Source organism: Cuculus canorus, chromosome 14 (genome assembly GCF_017976375.1).
Source record: "Cuculus canorus isolate bCucCan1 chromosome 14, bCucCan1.pri, whole genome shotgun sequence".
Lineage (NCBI taxonomy): Eukaryota > Metazoa > Chordata > Aves > Cuculiformes > Cuculidae > Cuculus > Cuculus canorus.
This window is the reverse complement of record NC_071414.1, coordinates 13,452,303-13,473,160: the sequence shown is the minus strand read 5'-3', so window position 1 is coordinate 13,473,160 and position 20,858 is coordinate 13,452,303. Positions and strand designations below refer to the sequence as shown.

At 42.8% G+C, this 20,858-nt stretch overlaps 1 protein-coding gene across 1 annotated transcript in view; it reads left to right on the top strand.

Annotated features, from left to right (window-relative positions):
- The window catches only part of GALNT10 (polypeptide N-acetylgalactosaminyltransferase 10), an 80,404-nt gene extending 61,120 nt beyond the window's left edge, over positions 1-19,284 (top strand). Inside the window, exons 5-12 of the mRNA XM_054079825.1 lie at positions 1,172-1,357; positions 2,975-3,158; positions 4,051-4,168; positions 12,718-12,825; positions 14,708-14,929; positions 15,661-15,777; positions 17,831-17,980; positions 18,681-19,284. Coding sequence (XP_053935800.1) covers positions 1,172-1,357; positions 2,975-3,158; positions 4,051-4,168; positions 12,718-12,825; positions 14,708-14,929; positions 15,661-15,777; positions 17,831-17,980; positions 18,681-18,848 — 1,253 coding nt within the window. The 3' untranslated portion in view covers positions 18,849-19,284. The remainder of the gene's footprint in view (positions 1-1,171; positions 1,358-2,974; positions 3,159-4,050; positions 4,169-12,717; positions 12,826-14,707; positions 14,930-15,660; positions 15,778-17,830; positions 17,981-18,680) is intronic.
- The last annotated feature ends 1,574 nt before the right edge of the window (positions 19,285-20,858 follow it).

Below are 20,858 nucleotides of genomic sequence, written 5' to 3'. Positions count from 1 at the left end.
TTCATGCCTGCTTTGGAAGCTGAGGAAGGTCTGCTATAGTCTGGTGATGGAGGAACAGTACGTTTCATAGGACACCTCACTGCATCTGGGCAAAGCTCCTGCTTTGTTCCCTGTAGTCAAGGCAAACGAACCTGTGAGGTTATTTATATTTGAGCAATTGCCTTCATTCAGGTTTTGCGTGTGAGTTGTTAAGCTTATTTAATTCCTTAGATTTGACAAACTAGCTCTTGCCTAGCGAGGCTTTTTTCCTTGGTCGGTTGCTGATGGCAGCAAATAGTATTGGTTCATTAATGAAGAGTCTGGCACACCGTGAATGGGAATGGCTGTCAAGTAAGTCAGAACTTCAGATGCCTGAAGACTGACCCAGTCCATCAGGCCAGCATCAGCTCTTAGCCTATTTTTAGGTTTTCTTTGGTGCTCCGCTCTTTGACGTAAAGACAGCTGTGTGGCCCTCACTCTTTATGTAGACCAAGCTTTTTATTTCCACATCTCAACAAGCTATTCATTGTTTTGATCACTCAGTAATCTTTTTCTTCAGCTTTCCTGTTTGGATTCTTGTTCATCATAGTGACCACAAGTGTCTCTGCTGATTCAGATGTGGCTCCAGCCCATATTTAGTAGTGTAAATATTTGCATCTTTACATGCAAATATCTGCTCAGATAAGCATTTTATAAAATAGATAACAATGGCTATGCCTGCCTTGTTCTCTTGGAGGATGCCTGGCCAGGCTTTTTAATGGTTTTTATTTATGCCTTAGTGGTTGGTCGTCTTTTATAGAAAGCGAATATGACTTAAATGCACAGGGTGCAGTTTTATTCTGAGAGTGAATTGTCCTGCTTCTCTTCTGAGCTGCACTGGTTTTCTGCAGAAGTGCCTGAGAATCCCTGCAGTCTGCTCTGACAAAGTTCTCCCACCAGCTGCCTTTTTATTCCTTTTCACCTTCCTCTGCTGTTTTTTTTTTTATTGCTCACAAGGTCTTGCAGCATCTTCAGAACACTTGGATAGGAAGTTAAATTTAAACATTGGGTTTAAACGAAATTATTTGTATTTCCTTCTTCCTGTTATTGCATTTGTTGGCTGTTCAGGACCTATTTCCAAAGACATCATCTGGTAAAGAAGGAACCACATTTTGAAGTTGTTGTAATGTTTAAATGTCTCGTTTTCATACAGAGCACCTGAAGAAACGCCTGGAAGATTATATGGCTCAGTTCCCAAATGTAAGAATCCTCCGAACCAAAAAGAGAGAAGGGCTGATAAGGACTCGAATGCTGGGAGCCTCTATGGCGATAGGGGATGTCATCACCTTCTTGGATTCCCATTGTGAGGCCAATGTGAACTGGCTGCCACCTCTGTTAGGTAAGCACGTGGTTCTGTATCTGCCTGAAGACTGGGCTGCTAAAGAGCTGGCAACAGCTGTTGGTGTTGCATTTGTTTTATTTCCACCAGCTGCTTTCCCCTCATGTCGTAATTTGACAAAAGGAAGATGAAATGTCTTAAAAGAGAAAACAAACAAACAGAAACAATCAGCCACAAGATTTAGGTGAATTGTTGGCATTTGTAGCCTTTAATACAAGAATTTTTTTCTGTTCTAGAGTCCTGGACTTTACAATAACCCAGTCATGCATTTTTCGTACTTAAAGAACAGAGATCGTATTATTCTGTTTCCTCACTAAATGAAATCTTAAATAATTTACAGCTTTCTAGATGAGTAAACTATCGCATGGTCACTGAGTAGCTTGCAGAAACAACTGGCTTTATGATACAAAAAGCATCTTTATATACAGTTAAGTAGCTTTTAGAGGTTTTTTCCTCTTATATAACTATATTTAAATTCATAGTCTGCAAGCCTGTGGAATATACTTCTTGTGAATGACAGCTGCTAGTATGTATTTGTAGAACACGTGCAGTCCTTTCCAAGGCAGGGCTTCATCTTTGAGGCATCAGTTTTACAATGCCAGTTCTTTTCAAAGATGAGTAATTGAAAGGACAGTGCCTTCTGTTTCTGGTACCTGTGTGCCTCTGGCCAGTACCAAACTCCTTTGCAGCCCTATTGCAAGTGACCTGTCAAAGCTCTCTCTGAGGCGACTGTTGAATAAATTGTGGCAACAATAGTCAGGCGTAAATTTAAGAAAAACTAGTGGGATTTGTCAGCGGGGTGTTGGATGGTAATAGTGTTGCTTTCACTAGAGTTTGTAAGGGTGTAAAACATTTGCAGCTTCATGAGCCCCAGGGAGGGAGGACAGAATTAGCTCAAATGCCATTTAAATGAGAACACGTATAGTGTGCTTTAATTTTAAAGCACAGGAAGGATTTCTGTTAAACGTGCGTTGGAAGCTGAAGCATCATTTGTCACTTCTGCTCAGAAAGTTAACTTCCAACTAGAGACCGTCTCAGTAATAAAGTATTTAAGAAGTTCCAGATGTTTATACAGGAATTAATCCTGTCTTGTATTATTTGGTTGGAAGAAAAGGTTGAGGGAAGGAGGTACGCTTGCATTTCTTGAGCCTGCTGAGAGCAGTTATGCCATTAGTCTGAATTGCTTCCTGCCGGATTCTGGCATAGCAGTGAAAGCTAGGTGGTACTATGGGTTATTGCTCTGGCTTTGAATCCACACAGAAAAGGTTCATATCCCGGTCGCTCATTAAAATGAGGGCTGTTCACCAAGTATAAGATTGTCTGGTTTTAGCCTAGTTGTTTGGGTATCTGTGGTAGAGGGGCTATGTCTTTCTTTTCTGTTTCTGAGTGATGGTCGCTGTAGCGTGAGTGCCTTGTGTTTTTTCTCAATCTAGCTTGAGTATCTTAATTATTGCAGAAATGCCAGATAAATTTATATAAATTGGAGTATCTGCCTAAAAAAAGGAAGAAAGTTCTGTCATTCTTGAACAACTTGATATTTTGATCTTCTTTTCTGTAATTTCATGGTCAAAGGAACCAAATGGTGCAGGTTTTCTAACATGTTTCTCCAATCTTCAGATCGCATTGCCCGAAACCGCAAGACAATCGTTTGCCCTATGATTGATGTTATTGATCATGACCACTTTGGATATGAGACGCAGGCTGGAGACGCAATGCGAGGTGCATTTGACTGGGAGATGTATTACAAGAGGATCCCTATTCCTCCTGAGTTACAGAAACTTGATCCCAGTGATCCTTTTGAGTAAGTTACTGAAACGCAGCGTGCTAAGAGCTGGCTAATAAAACAACACTGAGTTACAGGGTTGGTTTACACCTCACTGTAGTGGAAGTCAGAAGCTGGGTTTAAGCTACTTGCTTTTTGGCAGCTGTTTGCTTTGTTAGTTTAAAAGAAATGCATTGTGTAGTAGCTGTGAATACTTTTCTTTTCATTGCTATTTTTGCCACCTTAATTACTACAGAAGTTAACATTTCATTTAAAACTGTAATGTGTAACGTTTAATGTGTTCATTTATTACTGAGATCTTTCAAACATGACTTAGTATCCCTAATATTCTGCCAAAAACAACAAACCAGTGGCAGCTTATATGTCATTCCCAGGTGGGGGAAGGAAAGCCTAGCAGAATAATTATAGCAATTTTGATGATTGCAACGCATTGCAAAAGTAAATCTGTGGTCAAGTTATGTTCTGCTGTTGCTGTGCTTGCCAACAGAGACAGTTCTGCTGTCCTTTGTGCTTCTGCAGTGTTCCAAAAGACCCAACAAAACACCTTTTGGGGTCATGCTCAATAACTTGATTGTACTTCTCAGACAGAGCACCCACGTGCAGCATATGGGTCCCTCTGAGAGAGATTGTGTCCTGTCACTTAATTGTGAACTCTTTTGCCTGTTTGGAGGAGGAGCGCTGACTGGTTCTGAATGGAGCCTGGTCTGATCCTCCTCATTTGCAAGTGGGAAACTGGTAAATAATGCAAAACCAACTGTTTGATGCTTTGACAGGGCTTTAAAGGCTCTGGGAACACTGGGTGGTGAAAGAATATTTGTCAACTCTTGCTTTGTTTGTTTGTTTTAAATGTTTAGCTAGAGAACTGTATCTTTGAATGTGTTTGTAATATGGAGTCTGGTTTTTCCTTAAGGTCTCCTGTAATGGCTGGAGGACTGTTTGCAGTCGATAGAAAGTGGTTCTGGGAGCTGGGAGGGTATGATGCAGGTCTGGAGATATGGGGAGGAGAGCAGTATGAAATATCCTTTAAGGTGAGCTTTGTTCTCTGGAAATTACTTTTGTTTTCAAAACAAATGTTCTGAGAGGCAGAATGTGAATGATCTATCTTGTCCTTGCTTTTGCGTGTGACTAAACGTGAAAGAGCTGGGAGTATTAGGATAGTACGCAGAAGAAGCAGTGGTGATGTGACCGGTCATTTGTGAGGGTCAGTTTTGGAGCGTGATTAGCTGAGGTGTCCCCCATTCTGTGGTCACAAGCTTCAGGAGCACGTGCTCTTCCCAGCAAGGGTAAGTTGGCTTCTGTGGAGCTTGCTCTGACTGCTACACTTCTTGGTACTCACTGTGGCAAGGAGGTTAATTACTCTCCTTCTTGGAGGAAGGAGGATTCAGGCATCTCGGGGTTTGCCCAGCTAAGTGCCTCAGTCCTCAGCTTGAGTTCCCAGAGATGAGAGTAACTTACTGTCTACAGTCAATCCATCTGATGCCTGGCTGCGAGGAAGTGAGGCTATTAATTACCCTGTAAGAAATCCTCAGCAACTGGCATAATAATGCTGTTGCAATGACTTCAGATCATTATCTGCCTGGCTTGGGGACAGTTCAGTTACAGATTGACCAAGCCGTTCAGCTGAGGGCTTTAAAATAAGCATTAGCTGGCTGACCAAAAATGCATAGTAACAAGGAACCGTGGCCCACAAAAACTGCTGGTACTTGTGTTATCTTGGAATATGGCACTCTGAAATCTGTTCTGGGAAACCCTCTGCAATGTCTCAGACCACTGAAGTCAGGTGGCTGATCTGCTCTTCAGTGCTGTGAATCTTTTCTGTTGCCTTCAGCAAATAGAGTTTAACACAGAAATCTTTACTTGGTTTGGGCCATGGCGTGGTTTCTCTTTCAGAGATTGAATGTGTAATCTTACAGCTGTCTGGATACCACTGAACTAAGCTATTGGCCTCAGCACGAGGCTAGAAGATGGTAGCGATGCTAACGTAGTGCACAGTTTAGCTTTGGCGACTAAAATTCCTCATCGTTTTCCCCAACAAACAAGTCATGGCTGATCTCTCACGAAACAGACTCCGTATTGTTGATGCTGCTGTGCATTTCAAGAACACAAACTATATTCAGCGAGCTGCGTTACCACACATACATCTCATGTACTGCTGCACAGCAAACAATGCAAGATAATACATTGTTTTCAAGACAATGTCTTCTCTTCCATTGTTTGCTTTACAAAAACAGTTGAGTAATAAAGTCCAGTTGGAGGTGCCTTGGCCTCCGTAACAGTAGAAGGAAGGAACAGGGGGGACACCTTCCTTGGAGATGTCATTACGGTTAGAGCTATTTATTCTTTGTGTTGCCTGTAATGAAATAGTGTAACAATGTCATTATCTGCAGGAGAGGCAGTGGTGGTATTCAGTCTCTTTTCCTGGGCCCTCTTTGGAAATGTTGGTTTCCAAGAGTGATGACAGTGGCTAGGGAAGCCCTTTGTCTCCAGTGCCACAGCAGACAGTCACGCTGCTTGATCTGCAGGAAATAAGACTACTTCATTCATCTGTTTGCTTATCCTCTCTGAAACACGCTGTGTTTCATTTCAGTCCAGTGATGGTAATTTATGGAAGGATAAATTTGCTTTAATTTATCTCTGCAAAGACCCCCTTTTTTCTTTCACCGGGCAACAGAAAAAATGAAGTTTAAACTGAAAGAGCTCAGTGTATTTTCAGAAATTAAGATAAATTGATACATTCATCTGTGGCTGATAGATTTAATAATTCTGCTGGAATTGCAAGAATAGAAGGTTTGTTCATAGAATTTATGAAGCTATGACATTTCCTGGCGAGTTTAAAGCTATGTTTTTACCTTTAGAGGCAGACTGAGATTTTGTAGTTAAAGGGGTACTGTCAAATAATTTAAAGCTCTGGGTTTAAATGTGGGGTACCTGCCTTCACATTATTTATTGTCTAATGGGAATCCAGATTCTAAGTGTGCCAAATTTACAGCCCAGCTTTAACAAAGAATCTGTTCCTGTGCCTGAGAGTTGTGGCTGCAAGTACTTTTTTTGTACTGCTGGTCTTTGATCCATTGCATCAGATCTGGCCTTCTCAAGCCTGACCAGGAGTAGATTTATTTTATTTCCTTAAGCATATTCTTTTTTGGCCACATATGCACTGTGCTTTACAGTTTCTTGCCTTTATTTTAACACCCAGTGCTCTGTTGCTGAGAGACTGGAAATAAACAAGTTTATTTAGGAGCCTCTTGCCTTTCTGTTTAGAGATTTATATGTATTTCCGTCGTCAGCTGGTTCTGCCTCCTTCTGAGAAGAAACTTTCAGACTGAAGCCAACAGAGAAATCCTCGGTGTTTAGCACCTCAGAAAGCAATTAGATGGGGGATAGATCAAACTCTGTTAATGAAAGCCTTGCTTTTTGGATGAAATGAGTACTCCAGATATCACTAGAAAACACAGTGTGCTGGGGGGACTTTAAATTAGAAATAAACTTTCTGACCCTGTGCTGGTTTATAGTTTTCTAGGTCTTCTCAATCTCTTAAAAGAGAAATGACTGGATTGGAAATGGAGTCCTGTATCCATTCCATATTCAAGAGGCATAAACGTGCTTCTTCCTTCTCTTGACCTGCGTGTATCCAGAATAGTTCAGTGCCTGTAACCCCCTACTTCTGCAGGTCAGGGGTTTTCCTATTCATCAGATGCAACAGGAAGATTGCAGTCCTCAAATGTAGTTGCAGGCGTTGCACCTATTCAGACGAGCCTTATGTTCCTGTGAACACAGTTTGCAGAATGCTCCAGGCAAACCTTTCTGTGCATCTGCGTGACGCAAGAACCATTCTTCTCCAGCTCATTGGATTACCAGATGCTGACTTTTGAGTACATTCTTGTACTTTCACTTTCCTGAAGAAAGTGAAACAAGCATGTTCAGCTGTTTCTGTGCGGCACTTGTTCCGTTTCCCTCCTGCTGTCCCTAACTCTACAGCCTGAGTTTCTCCTTTCAGTTGACTTCTTTGAGGGCTTTTTTTTTTTTTTTTTTTTTTGCATTTTGGGAGCTGCTTCCATACCCCACTCCTCTTTATGGTTTTCTCCTAGTCTTTTGTATTTTTCTGCAGTGCTTGAAAGTTCAGTGTTCAAAATTGAACACTTTGGGTAAAGTGATAATGTGTCTTTCCTCTTCTAAACACAACTTAATAGCTCTGATTTTCCGAGTGCTCCTGCATCCTCAACAAATACCTACATTCTGCTGCCTACATAACCACTTCGTTTTCTGTGAGGTTAACATATTTAATTCAAAGCAGTATATATGAAGTATTTAAACTGTTCCTTTCTGCAAATGCTACTCTTATCTACAGTTCTTATCTACACTTAATTTTATTTGTGATCATGTTGCCTCTTTTCCAGTATTTTTGTGGCTTCTATTCCATTTGGTGTATGTGATCCTCACTAAACTGCTTACACCTCTCTACATAGTCTCTGATTTTTGGGATATGGGAAAACAGAAGAAGAAAAAATGATGTCTGTCTTGTATAGGCATAAATATACTTTGTACCTTGGATCTTGAGTGGTGTGGTTCTCAATCCTTTAGTTGTATATTGTACTTCAAGAGCAAAGAATGAACATCTGGAGTGTCCTTCACTATGTAATAGATCTTGCCAGTTTTAGAAATGTTTGTCTTGTACTTTAAAGATTGTAAAGCCTTCACAAAGTTCAAAGGGCTTGGTGCAAAGAAACCATATTGACAGTTGCCCAGCAAAGAACAATTAAGAGGGAGGCAAAAAGAGATGGGCAGTACTTATGGCCTTCACTCCTTTCTTCAGCAATAGGAAACATCCGCTGAGTTTATTCTGTTGACCACAGACCACTGCATTTTTCCACATCCTTTTCTCAAAACATCAGGTATTATTTCTCCTAATTAGCACACTATAAAACAGGTTGCGTGTTTTTCAACAAACCTACGTCCTCCATAGCTTCTGTTCACATATCTAATGCATACATCTCCTTTGCCCCATGTCAGCAGCACATTTCTGATCCACATTTTGCCGCTGGCCTCCTGGCGGGTGTGTAGTTGCGGTGCAGTTGCCAAGGGATCGCTTATGACAGCATTTCTAGTTTTGTCGCTGAAGTCAGTGCTGATTGTGAGCCTCCACTGCTTATTCCAGGCACATACTCGCACCACTTTCCAGCAGCTCACGTTTGCCCACACTGAAACAGGCCAGGCATTCTGCGGCTCTTTTTGTGGGTTGATTTCTTTTTTTCTTTTTTTTTTAAGCCAGCACATGCTGTGTAATTCTAAGGCTCTCAGCTGCAATACAGGGTGGCTTCTTTCTCCTTTCTTATCTGGTGATGCAGAGATCAGCTTCAGAACATTGACTTGAGTTTTTGGCCCTTGTTCTCCTTGCAACGGGGAAGTGGACCCCTCTGCTCTCTGAAATCTGATTAATGGAAAGTGCTATCATTACTTTAAAATGCTCCAGATGGTAAGGAAGGGGCCACATTAGTGTATGTTGTTTGAGAGAAGGCATTGTGCAAAAATTCCAATGCCTTTTGAGCTACCTTAACTTTTTGTAGAGCAGTAAGTCCCATCTGCAACAGCAGCTGATGCTTACAATAGAGAGGATTGTGGTTTTCCCGAGTTATTGGTTGCCCTTGCTTTCATTCTCTCATCTACCTTGTTACACAGAGATTCCCCTTGACTTATCCGCTGTGTCCTTTTCTTCCACCTTTCAGTGCATGCTCCGACAACCAGCCAGCTTCTCTCCCATGGTCCATCCCACAGCCTTTCTTTCTGTTGTGGCTTTCTTTTCAAGGCTTACCTCTTTCCTTTGTCTTTTTTTGTTCCCTTGGAAAGCACTGGCTCGTCATGGTGCAGTCTTTGGAAACCATAAACCTACCCAGATAATTTGTGTTTGCACACCAACTGCATTACTGTGTGTTTGAGAGGAGAGGTGCTGTCTTACATGACATTGTTTTCTGAAATAGCAGTAGGGGAATTGGATCAGCGTAACATTCCAATGTAGAGAATAGGTGGCATATTATCTTGTTCTTTTATAGCACACTAGCTGAGTCAAAGGCTCTTGAGTGGCTTTATGAATATGGAGTTACGGGTCTCCATGCCGCTGAGAAGATAGATGTAATATCGTCAGTGGTGTTATTTTACTTCCCTCTTATATGATTTTATTATTAGGGTGAGACTGTATCCTTAGAAAAATCTGTTGCAGTGTGTCCATTGACCTCAGCACAGCCAGGTTTGCTCTTAATTCCACCAGCGCTGTCAGCTGCTGGAGTCGTAGCTCAGAATGCAGATTGTCGAAATTCTGCCTAAGGAAGAGAAATTTCCTGTTCTCTTCTAATGAGATCTGATTAGATCATTGCATAAAGCACTGCCTGCCTGACCAGCTTTAATTCTTGTTCTTAAGGCATTCTAGTGAAAAAAGAACCAAAAAACGAAAGGCTGATTGAAATTAAGTGCGTCAAGTTCAGGCTCTAATGTTTACTGTCTTGTCAGCCAGGGAGGTGAGGCACCATCTCATCCTTCTATAAAACAACAACAGCAAGAAGAAACTGGCTCCCCTGGCCGAAGGAGAATATAGTAAGTGACAGTTGGTGTCACCATGAAGGCATAAGGTGCTGCCCCACAGAACAGCGCTGTTTCAGCTGTTCAAAAGCATTTTATTTTTATTCTAGCAGTGTAAGTTCTGGCCTGTCGTGCCTGTGAACTGCACCCATGTTTAAAAAGAGCCAAATATCACTAACTGAGTGGAAGCATTCTTTCATTTAGCACGCAGCTATTTTGGGTTTGCTTCACTTACCGTTATTCCTTGACAGACCCTTGGATGCGATTCCCTTGACCTTTAACTTTAACTTTCTAATGCTTTTGTGAGCTGTCTTTTACCGATGCACGTCACGCTCTTTTGCTCTCTCCCTTCTTAGAGTTTTATAGATAGGGACTGGTAATTGTCTTTATAGAGGTTGTAATGAGTTCTGTCACCACACAAAAAAGCTCACTAATAAAATAAATCAAAGCAGCAATGAATGAATGGAAAGCATGCTTTTAAAATTAGATTTGTACTGCAAGTGCCACACTGTCACTTGCAGCATGAGACAATATTAAAAAGGCACTGAGTTGGCAAAGTACCTTGAAAGAGTCGCTGAGCTTTGCTGGCAGGAATTAGGAAGCTTTCCATTGCCTCAACACAGTGGTGGTAATTGCAGCATCGTTTGGGAGTAAATATTTTAAAGCATGATTAGGAAAAGAGTACATAAAACTGATCTTAGATTTTACTTGTTCAGAAACTCAGTTAAGTAGCTTTTCTTACGTATCGTTACATGTGTTTATGTAATGCCTTCTTCTGTGCCTGGAATCTCGTACCAGCTTGGAGCTCTTGGCCCAGCGTATCATCAGTTCTCTCTGGCTTCCCATACCCGCTGCCTCTCCAGTGTACCGCTCAGTAGATAAGTGCACTCTGTATGATTGCTTTGCCAGATCTGCCGCACAAGGACAGTGCTCTCCTCTCTTGCTGCACTTTGGCTGCAGGGTCCTGTTTCTCACGTTAGTCGTGTTTTCAGACATGTATATTCATGGTGGCCTGACTGAGAGCCTTTCCTTAGAGATCAGGGGTAGGTGAGGCATCCTGTGGGCGGGCAGTGAGGATAGCAAGCTGATGTTTCCTTCAGGCTTGTGCGGCACTGCAGCTGCTGGTGAACCAGTAGGGCTTTCATGATGCAGGATGCAGTGCACAGGGTAAGAATATGGGTTGTTGAGGGCTGTGTGCCTGTGCAGCTGAGCTTTAGGCTTCTTCAGCTGTTCCTGCAATTTTTGTAGTTCTTACATCTGTTGCTGTTCTTAAAGCCTTGCACAAACCACTTCTGTCCTAGAAACACAAAAAAAAAATCCCCAAATTCTTGTTTTCTCAGTCTACCTGTTAATTTCCTAGCAGAGAAACCACACTATGGCCCTCTGCAGTGAAAATTACAGCAGCTGCAAAATAAGAAGCATTTCCAATTCCCGTAGAAACTTCAGAGAAGCCGAGTGCTTGTTTCTTTTTTCATCTTCATCTCTTCTGTACCAGCCACTCGAGACACAGAAGGGACAAAAGGAAGAAAATTCTGTAGAAGGGATGTTTGTCAACTTTCTTCTTGTCCCTCTCACCTTAACAACATGTAGTGGAGTACCTTGAGCTATAGAAGTTGCCCGTGAAAAATATTCCTCTAACTGAGAGCGACCAACCTCCATTAAGTTATACACAGTCAGCAAATGACTGTAATTATTAAGGCCAGTAGACAGAGCTGAAACTCCAGAGGACTTTAGTGTCAGACCTAATAATTATGCAGCAGCCTTGGCCAAATACTTCTCTGCCGAGCTAAGTATTTAATATTGTCACTGAAGAATATTAATGGAATTGCCTGCTATGTGTGAAGCTGTTGACTAAGCTTGTTGTACAGTGAACTGTGGTGCCTCAAATTAGCCCCAGTGAAGGGAGAGATCAAGAACACTGCATCAGCCTGCAGCACCAGCGGGTCTTCTTAATGCCCCAAAGACAGCAGTATTTAACATAAGATCTGGGGACAGCAGTATTTAACATAAGATCTGGGGACAAAGTGAAAGGCAAGACCATGTTGTGCTTCAGGAATTCAGAAAGCCAGTTGTTTTGCGTACTGGAGGATACTTTTTCTTTAAGTATTGATTAGATATCTCTGGGAAGCCCGTGTGAATATATTTCTTAAACTTAATGAAGCAGATTGGCTGGTTCAGAAAAAAAATCTCCTTGGGTTTCACTTGGAGAAAGTTATTACATCCATGCTAAAAATAAGGAATAAAAGAAAGTTGTCACAGAATGTTGGCACAGAGGGAAATATTCCCAGATGGGGAAAGCAACTTCTGGGCCTAATCTAGATGGTAACGAAGCATCAGGGTAGTCTTCTTCAACTAGCAGTGTGTTCCATTGACTTTCTGGGGGCTCTTTTTAAGCTAATCATGTTTTCACCAGGCAGGGATTTCTACTTAATTTTAAGGCTGCAAAAGCAAGGAGTGGATGTCGGCAGTGAAACCATATGAGAGCAATAATAACCACAGGAAAAAGTAGCAGTTTCTTCTGGTTTCTGGCACTTGAACACGCTCATAAATTCCCCGGTGTGTTTTGCATTACGCATGACCGGTACTACAGAGATGTCCTCCCTTTTATTGCTGTGTTACACAACCTACACCCAGGTCTTACATAGCAGTCCAGTTTAACTATTGTGGTTACTATTGCTGTAATAACAGACATCGATTTAAAGTGTGCTGTTCTCTGGGTACTTGGATTTTTTTATTTCTGTTCTCTTCTCTAAAGAATGCAAAATTGAACTGTTTAGCCATTGGGCTTGATAGCACTTGTGCTAAATCAAGGCTTGCTGCATGGCTCTAAGCACATAGTTACAGGATTTGAGACTATGGCAGGGAGGGGAGGGTATTTGGGAGAAAGTATGCTTTAAAGTAAAGAATCTGGGTTAAGCCTTTTCATTACTGGAAAGTCTTTCTTTGTTTTCTTCTTCATTTTTCTCCATGTAACCAAGAGTGAATCTGTATCTCCGCCGTTCCACAGGTATGGATGTGTGGAGGTCGCATGGAGGACATCCCTTGCTCTAGAGTTGGTCACATCTACAGAAAATATGTTCCATACAAGGTTCCAACAGGAGTCAGCCTGGCAAGAGTAAGTAGCAGTGGCATTCCCCTGAATCTTGTATGTAGTCAGGTGCCAGCCCTGCAGAATGCTTTCCATCTCCTAAGCCATGACAGATGTCTGACTGCACCGACCATGCTATTGTCTCCTCTTGCCCCATAATGGGAGGCAGATACAGGCTTTGTAGTACACAAATTGTACTTGTACAGAGGTCAAATTGAGCAGTTTTGCAGCGGTGGATGTGCAGCACAAAGGGGAGCTGCTGACTTGTGCACAGACAGCTGCCATGCTCCAGACACCAGCCGCTGCTGGGTGTTGGGAAGGGACTTGGTGATCAGGCACTGGCTATGGAATTGCCAATAAAAACAAGATATGGCTTTATTTGTATAATACTTCAGTCATTTTATAGCTGTGCTCTCCGAGACCAGCAGGCTTCAGCGTTGTGATTATGTTTTGGTGATTGAAAGACCTCTCAGCTTCAAGTATCACAGATCACTGAATGGGCAAACTGTAATTTTCCACTATGGAACGTTCTTTGTGATCTTATTTCTTAATCTAGTGTAGCCCAAAGAGGAAAGAGCTGTTGCCTGTTGTACGAGAGCTTTCTCCAGTTAATTTCCAAATTGAGAAGGGGTTGTATTGCCCTCTGGTGGGAGAAAAAAATCATAGGAGCAGGAAGACTGCAAAACACAAAAAGATACCCTGCTTCTGCAGTCTTATAGCTTGCACGGTGTTAAAATGTTTCCCAGTGTTTCATAGCATCGCCCTAGTTATAGATTTGGATTTATTACTCAGCCCGGTAATGACCTGTCAGAGCGATAGAGTGCTCTCCTGTCTGTGCCACCTCTTCAGGAAGGAACTATATTTCTTTTGATTCGATGTTCAGCTCTTGCATACTCCCACAGTGCTGGAAGGAGATGGTAGACAGGTGTAGGGAAGGCTGTTTCTTGGCATCTCAGATCGTACAGTCACCTTGAGATGAACAACTGCTCTTGATGTGCGTAGGCTGCATTTTGGGGCACTGCTCATATTTAACATAGTACATTTTTCAGTAGGAAATGCTCAGTGCCCAACTGACTCACCTTCATGCAAGGTGGGAAGGGCTACTGTATCTCTGAAGTTGTGACTGCACATGGCACGTTACTGTGTGGCACCAAGAATGCGACTGTTGTTACCAGAGAACAGTCCAAGGTCCAACAGTCTCTTGCGTGTGCTGTGACAAGCAGTGGGGTGAGTGTCTTGAGAGGATGGTGTTTGTTGCTGCCTTGGAACTGCACAGTGGATTAAGCTTTACAATTGTGCATGCAATACACTGCTGCTGCAAAATAAACCCTTTGCTTTTGTTCTGAAGGGTCATCACCTGAAAGTTCTGTATTTTTCCTGTGTCTCTGAATTTCTGTTAAACAGCTTTTTACCCAAGAAAACAGAAAAATAGTGGTAAGAGAAATTTCGTGAACTGAGGTTTTTCAGAAGTCCCAAATCCCATTCGAAGGTGGACATAAAAGGTGCCATAGGAAGGATTTTTAAAAAGCAGCTTTTTGTCAGGGACCTTTGAATGTCCAGTGATGTTTACCAGCATCATTTTCTGAGTAGCTTATTTCCAGAAAAAAAGAAGAAAAACCAACTTTTGATTAAAGTTATTTTCCTTAGCCACAAGGAGCTAGATACAATGGCCAAGTGCCAGGATTTTGTTTTGACCTCAGCTGAAAATAGCTTTCTAAAGGCCGCTTGGAACTAGACAATAATAAAAATAATCTTTGGCATAAAACTGGAGAGAAAGTGTGGATATGAATGAAAATCCTTTCTAAGCAAAACCATGAGAGCTATTCCAAATGCTAATGTTGGTAGTTTGTGCAGAGTGTTCTTGGGTGATTTTCCGCCTCATTTTCACACGTGGCTGTTACCCACACAGAACTTGAAGCGGGTGGCGGAGGTGTGGATGGATGAATATGCAGAGTACATATACCAGCGCAGACCAGAGTACCGGCATCTTTCTGCAGGGGACGTTGCAGCTCAGAAGGAACTTCGCAACAACCTCAACTGCAAGAGTTTCAAGTGGTTCATGAATGAGGTCGCGTGGGACTTGCCGAAGTTTTACCCACCAGTGGAGCCACCAGCAGCTGCTTGGGGAGAGGCAAGTTTTGCTCTGAAATCTGCAGTGGGCAAACAGGCTGCAGCTTGGTTCATTAAAGTTGCCATACTCCTCCACTCCAGTACCGGTTTGCTTTAAGTAGGGTGGCAAGTGAGCATTTAGAGATTCTGCTCAATATGTTTCAAAGGTCAGAACTCCTCTGCCATTACATTGGCCTGACCAAAGCAGGCAGACGTTTCTGTTAGTGCACAGCCACAAAAACAGTAGAGAGTTGGCTTGTTGGGCCTGCTGTGTATTTAGTAGAAGGCAGAACATGCCAGCAGGCACAACTAGGGATGGGTGGCAGCTGAGCAGTAGTTGGGATGTTGTATTTCCAAAGGGCTACGCAACAGTTGAGCTGCTCTGCTCCTTAGCTTTCCCATCTGAAAGCCAGGAAAACCATCCCCAGTTTTGTAAGTCAGCTGTGTTCTGGGAGAAGAATCACCTCAGGAATTAAGCTGTGTGTCGTTACACACAAGAAGATCGTGGGCTCTGCAGTCCTGTGGCTAATTGGTTTTGCTGTGTCCTGGAGGTTGTTGTACAGCTGGCAATGGGTCCCATTTGAGTTCCTATGCTTTCTCCTAGCTGTTATCTGCCAGCTCAGATACACAGATAAGTGAGGAATCTTAAAACTTTCTTCATACAAACGCTGCTACTATTTGAGTGGCTGCCACTGACTTCTTTTCTGTCGCTTGGTAAGCGTAGGAGATTCAGTGACTAATTTACTCTTTCAGATACGCAATGTAGGGACAGGATTGTGTGTGGATACTAAGCATGGAGCCCTGGGATCCCCACTGAGGCTGGAAAACTGTGTGAAGGACAGAGGAGAGGCGGCATGGAACAACGTGCAGGTAACAATCCCTCTGAATCATCAGCCCCTAAATAAACTTAGAGAGGGAGAAGTTACAAGAGCAAATGTTTGAGAAGGAAGACCATTGCAGAACTCTGTCAGGTGAACAGAAGGTGCTGTGCACCCAAAGGCTCGTGTGCTAATTACACTCGATGGGCTTTTAGCAGGGTCAGGAGCCTGGCAGACTTTGTGCAGAGCTTTTCCCTCCACTTTGAAGTTCTTGGAGCAAACAAAAGAACGCGGGAGAAAACAATATGCCAGAATAATAAACCAGTAACAAGGCAGCTGTAATATGTAACAAAGTGAATATTAACTTCAAAGGCTGTGCTGAAGGAAGTGATAGAGGAGCATCATGCATATTAATGAACCTGCAGGAGCATTCAATAACCGCTTACTATCATCCTTCTGACAGAGGGAAATGCATTATAAACACCCAACCATTGCTGGAGAGAGATGAAACTGGCTAGGCTATAGATTCACCCTCTCAACATACAAAGTGTCAAAAATGATAGCTTTATTGTAACAGAAGGGAGGGATATATTAGTTTGTCTAAACTGTAGCAGCTGAATTGAGGAAGGATCAAGAAAACAATGCCTCTATTATAGAACCATGCATAACTTCTTGAGGGCATGGCTTCAGTAGTAGGAGACAGAGGGTTGTTGCATATCGGTTTTGATGCATGAAAACTATAAACAAAACCAATTTACTCAGGCACAGGCCAAAACTAAACCTCTGTTGTGTCAGGAGGATCTTGAACAATTAGTGTTGACTTAATGTGTTGGAGAACAATGTATTTTGAACTTCTCTGTAGTGTTAAGCCAAATTAATTGTGATAATTTCTCTCACAGGAAGGGTTTAAAATAGAAATAGGAACAAAGTAGCTTCTTAGTGCAAAATTTTTTGGGTACGCTGCTTCGAGTAGAAGCACCCTGCTCATTACTGCCCCATGAGACAGCTCTGAAGACAGGACCGTTCCTCCACATGGCTCCCATAGGAGCCTTTCCCTTTAGGGTTTGAGAGGGTGAGGTACTGGCTGGTAGCGCTACAGAACCACGTTTGCTAGTCCTGATCAGAGAGGACACTTGCACCCTTGCCAGAGATGCTGTTCTTGTCAACGCAGAAAGCAAAAGCTTGACACCAGTGCCTGCCTTTAGACAAGTGTCTTTTGTAGGATTTAGTCCTACAGTACATAAAACATGTCATAAGCTAAGCCATGATCATCAGGCTGAAGGTGCAACTAGACCACTCTGCCTCAAGCCATGGCCAAAAGCGAGTCCGGGCGAGAGCAGAGATGCCATGTGGAGATACTTCCACAGATTCTTTAACCATGCTCCAACCCTGTGGCTCAGGAATTTTCAGACCACATGTGCTAACATCCAGCAGCTTTCTTCAGGGCCACGGCATTGCCAGGAATAGGTTGTACCTGGTTACTAGAGCTAAAACCTTTTCTCTTTTCTGTGGTATCCGTTCTTTCATTTCACCCCAAAGTGCTGAGAGATCATTGCAGGGTCAGTAGAAGAGAGCATCAGGAAGCACTGCCCTGGTGTTTGCCCTTCCAGCCCTCCTGTGGAGTGGGGCGGAGAGCTGTGGGATGCTGGGCTCTTGTCCCAAAATGCATGGGACAAACTCCGTACAAGGTGATTGCAGGCTGCCCATGTAGGCTTGGCTGTTTACTGCCAGCGTTAACTCAGAACTCCTGTAGCTCTCTGCATGTTTTGCTAGCTGTGAAGTGCTGTAATTGGTCAGCTGCTCACTTAATCCATGATGTATGTCTGCATTGCAGAGACATTCAAGGCTGCTATTAGTACCCAGGCTAACTAGCATGGCTGTTTGCAGCAGCACAGTCTCATTTAGCATGCTGTGTGGCAGTCCACGGGGTGGCTGTAACAGACTCCCCGAATCAGCAGTCCCTGACCCCAGAGGTGGAAGTAGTTTTTCTCTAGAAGGCATTGTCCTTTCCCTGAAGCCATCCCCACCCTGCGGGCAGGTCATTCTGCTGGTCAAACCACTGTGCTCGGTACCAGCCACCCTGAGGGTCCTGTTTGTCCTGACAGGTATTCACGTTCAGCTGGAGAGAAGACATCCGTCCCGGGGATCCTCAGCATACCAAGAAGTTTTGTTTTGATGCCATTTCCCACAGCAGCCCTGTGACCCTCTATGATTGTCATGGAATGAAGGGGAATCAGCTCTGGAGATACCGAAAAGTGAGTCTGTATGTGTGTGTGTGCACACGCAGGAATACACATATGCTCATTCAGGGTGTCAAGTCGCCTGTAGGCACTTACGCTTCCTTAAAATGTCACCATTCATGTTTTATTCCTTTGCTCATTTAGCTGTGATAAGAGAATCTGAGGGCAATCTGTTGTCATTGTGCCATTAATTACTCTTGATTAGAAATATGTGACTCCCCTCTTCCAGTGCAATAAATGCTTCTCTGGGGCTTGTGAAGTAAAAAGACTCTCTCCTTGCAGTCCTGTCCACAGCTGGCACTGATGTGACACAACACCCTTGCAAAAGCTGTTTGCAGAGAGGTTTGCTAAGTACTAGAAGATAGGCTAGAAGTAGATAAGGATTTATTCATTCTCCTACTAAGCAATGCTTTTGTGGGCAACAGGTAAGTGAATTCTTCACCGAATGTCCTGTCCTCGTCCTTGCAGTCTGCGTGCACCATGCTGTGGGGTGCTTGCAGTAGGATATGAGCATGTAGGCTGGAAAACTTGGCTTCAGACATCACTTTTGAGCTTCCCAGTGCAGTTGTAGGATTGGGAATTGTGGAACAACTTCTTCAGATACATCCAAGTGACAAAACAATTTGTTTTTTAATTTTTAAGACTTCTTTCTGTTAGTTTCCAAAAAGCTTTGCTTCTCTGCTTAGCAACCTCATGTCAAATTTCTCTTCTCCAGGACAAGACCCTCTACCACCCAGTAAGCAGCAGCTGTATGGACTGCAGTGAGAGTGACCGAAAGATCTTTATGAATAGCTGCAATCCTTCATCTCCAACGCAGCAGTGGATATTTGAACATACAAACTCAACTGTCTTGGAAAAATTTAACAGAAATCTTGATCTTTAAAAGACTGAGAATATATATATATATATATATATTTTACAATTATAGTTTTTACCGGGGAGGGTTACAAAAAATTTTTTTAAGAATACTTTTTTTTAAACAGTTAATGAAGGTAAAAGGGAGACTCTCAGGAGAAGGTTAACTAGCAGGCCAGTCTTTATTGTGAAGATGCTGCATCCTTCTCTTCTGGGGATGGTGGAATTTTAAAGGCTTTGCCAGAGCCACTCCTGTGCTGAGACTGGAACAGACACTCTGTTTTCAGAGGAGTCTGAATGTGATTCAAACTGCTTTTTTTTTTTTTCTTATTTTATTTCCCACCTGGGTCTGGTGTTAAATGATTTTGTTATCCAGGACCTTCCAGGACTTTCTGTAGCTGCTATACCACCGGCTGAAGCATTCCCACATAGGTGCTTTATCTTCCAAAGTCCATCTAAGTAAAGTCTTGAACACAAAATTTCATATTTTGATGTCATAGACAAAAAAAAAAAGCACCAGGAAAATGTAAAATTAAATCTATTTTTTTAATTTGCCCTGAACCAAAATATATTCCAAACAGGTTGAGTATTATTACTTCCCAAATCATAGATCTGATAAAGGAATGAGCTCCAGTGGAAGTGCAGCCAAGTGTTGGGAATATCGCTGTAGTTATTAGCGATGAGGAATCTTGGTTTCCGGTCCATTCACTTTGCAGTCAGTTTGTCACTCGCTGTTGAGTCTTCAAGGTGAAAGATTAGCAGAGGGTTTTTAAGTAAGCACGGTTCTTACAGGTGAAGATTTTTGCTAAGAGCCTCTGGATGTCAGGTTCCCAATTTGCCTCTTATTCAGAATTGATTTATCATGGACACATGTAGTTTTCTCAGAGTTAAATCTACTTCATGAAGGCAACTTCCATTTTTCCTTTAGAGGTTTGAAGACTAACTTAATTCACATTTGGTGTGAGCAGGTTAATTCAGGATAATTAAGTCAGGGCTGAGCTTAGCCATTAGTCTTTGTCCATTTGTTCTTCAGTCTGTAGCTTGTTGCAGTCATGAGTTCTGTGGTCAGTAGAGTTCTAGGCTTGTGGGAATGTGCTATTAATCTCTCATCTTTTCCCAACATCCACAGCACTGCACTGTGGTTTACTGTGGCTGGAAACCTGTTTGCTTAAGCGGAGATGTGGAATAGATGGGCCTGTTTCACAGGTACCCTAACCCTTTTGTAGTCAGTCAGCGGTGCACGGTATTACCCTTCTGGTTTGGCTGCAGGATCTGCCAGACACCGAACTAGAATTGTCTCATCCCAGGAGCTGGAAAAAAAGTACTGACACTAAAGGATGAACAGAGGTCCATCAGTTCCGGGTCTATCTGAAGTAAGCATTTAAAAAACTCACATCAGTTTAAAATTAAGTTGTTGGGAGAACAGATTTAGTGTTTCAGCTGACGTAGACCTATGCTGAAAGCAGCAGTGGCATTTTGTAGTACCAGGTGTGAATGGGGTGCAGTTAGCTGTTGCAAAGAGGTAAATCGATCAAACTAGCCCTTCTCCTGTAACTGCCCAGCTCCACGGTTTGTCCAACTGCCTGTGCAGGAGCGTTGCAAGAGTAGGCAGTGTGCAGCCAGCTCTGGGGGTGGAAGGCTGAAACACTCTGGGTAGAAGCAGGGCACCCCTCTGGGACTTGTGATGATCTCAGTTAATGGACTTCCCTTCCTTGGAGGGGTAAGGAAACTCTACTCCAAGGTGTGTTTCACTCATGAAGGCAAGGAGACAACGAGCAGGCTGTCTCTCTCTGCAGAGCTCTGGAAGTAAGAAGCCCTTTCTAATATTGCAAATCATAGCGTCATTGCCTGTGTTTCAGGTGTCTTTGAGGCCGTATTGTGTTGTGTCTGGTAACTGGGAACAAACTAGGACACAACTATCTGCCTCTCAAGTCTGATGTATTGACTGTGAGGCTCAAAACCATTTCCACCTCTCTCATCCTCACAGCTGAGGCTTTATCTGACCTCTCCTGCCAACTTACCTGGCCCATGCAGCCAA